The 1,457-nt window shown below is 55.9% G+C and overlaps 1 protein-coding gene across 1 annotated transcript; it reads left to right on the forward strand.

The window, feature by feature from the left end:
- The first annotated feature begins 341 nt into the window (after positions 1 to 341).
- On the forward strand, positions 342 to 1,451 carry LOC123254616 (sodium-dependent phosphate transport protein 2A-like). The gene is made up of 3 exons (XM_044683598.1): positions 342 to 397; positions 853 to 965; positions 1,226 to 1,451. Exons 2-3 carry the CDS (start codon positions 854 to 856, stop codon positions 1,393 to 1,395), a joined length of 282 nt encoding a protein of 93 aa, XP_044539533.1. The 5' UTR covers positions 342 to 397; position 853; the 3' UTR covers positions 1,396 to 1,451.
- Positions 1,452 to 1,457: the final 6 nt, after the last annotated feature.

Consider the following 1,457-nt stretch of genomic DNA (forward strand, 5'->3'; position numbering starts at 1 on the left):
AGATCTGAGAGATCCTGAAACTGGATGAGGACAGTCCTCAATGTCTGGGGCCCCAGGCACAGAAGGCTGTAGGCTTGGGGAGAGTTTTACTACTTAGGCAGTTCTAGGCATGGGAGGCAGGGGAGGTGGGGTTGGGGGCCAGAGATTGCCCAGAAAGAACCCAGAGGTGGCTCCCCCAACATAGGCAGACTCCTCCTGAAGATTAGCAATTAACTGGGAGGAATTTTAGGGGAGGAGATTAATTAGGTAACTGTAGAAGGTGGCTGTGGTCTGGAGGGACTTTGATCTTGGCCTGAGAATATAAAAGGTCTTAGCCCCCCCAAAACCTTCTTACTTTGGCCACAAGGATTTTCCCACAGCTTTCTGGAGTCAGAGCTCTGGAGTTAAGGCCAGCCAGGTGAGTGGCTAAGGAAGCTGGCACTCAGGTGGGGCTTCAGCTCCTGAGTCTCTCTCCCACAGCTCCTTCCCAATTCCCAGACTCAGGCAGGCCCCACGCGCCACCCTTGCCTCTTTCTCCTACTCTCTAGGCCCCTAGCCCCAGCTTCCCAGTCTATTAGCCCCTCAATGCCCTTTCACCTCAGCTCTACCTCTAGCCCTTATTACCAGGCAACCAGGACTCCAACATAACTTCAGTCCTCACGACGGTCCCAAAGTCCATCAGTCTCCAACCCTAGGCTGCTGCAGCCCCAAGGGGCCTCCTGCCCCAGCTCCCAGGAACGGTATACGTTGGTGCACATCGAGGAAAAGGAGGTGGGGATGGCAGTGTGGGCGATTTGAGGCTCTCCATTTGGGAAGGGGGAACCCAAAGAGGGAGCATCTGGTCCTAAGGACCTCTCTGGTGTCTCTATCCAGGATGATGCCTTACAGAGAGAGACACATGGGCCCTGGCCTATCCCCACTGCCAACAGCCAGTCCTCGCTGTGTGATCCGAGGAGCAGCCTTTGCCTATACACCCAGTCCTCAGGGTAAGGACAGAATATTCCTGAGTCCAGACTTCCTTCTGTGACTGGGCTCCACCTGCAGGGATGGGGGTGGGGGGTCCCTGGTCACAGATCTTGCCCTGGTCCGAGCACCTCACTGTGGAACAGAGATCCCTTCCAAGGGTCTGCTCCTAGAGGGCTGCCTAAGGACAGCATGCTATTTTTCATTGTCCAGCTCTCTACATCCCACACCCTTAGAGCTAAGGGTCTCACTCAGTCTTTTAGCTCTCAGTATTTCTCCCTAGTTCTACACCGGATTCCTGGAGCCCCAGCCTATGCCTTCCCCACCATGGGGCCAGGGGGCCTTCCTGAGTGTGGCTGTCTATGTGGAGACACCCTGGAACGCTATGAGCCAGACCCACTGCCCCCCAAGTTGGCCCTGGAGGACACACAGAAGCCAGGTGCTGGGGTGTGAAGGGAAAGGGGGTAGGGATTCTGAAAGCTGCCCCTCTGGGAAGAAATGAAAGAGGGGAAGGG

Source organism: Gracilinanus agilis, unplaced genomic scaffold, assembly GCF_016433145.1.
Source record: "Gracilinanus agilis isolate LMUSP501 unplaced genomic scaffold, AgileGrace unplaced_scaffold26774, whole genome shotgun sequence".
Taxonomy (NCBI): domain Eukaryota; kingdom Metazoa; phylum Chordata; class Mammalia; order Didelphimorphia; family Didelphidae; genus Gracilinanus; species Gracilinanus agilis.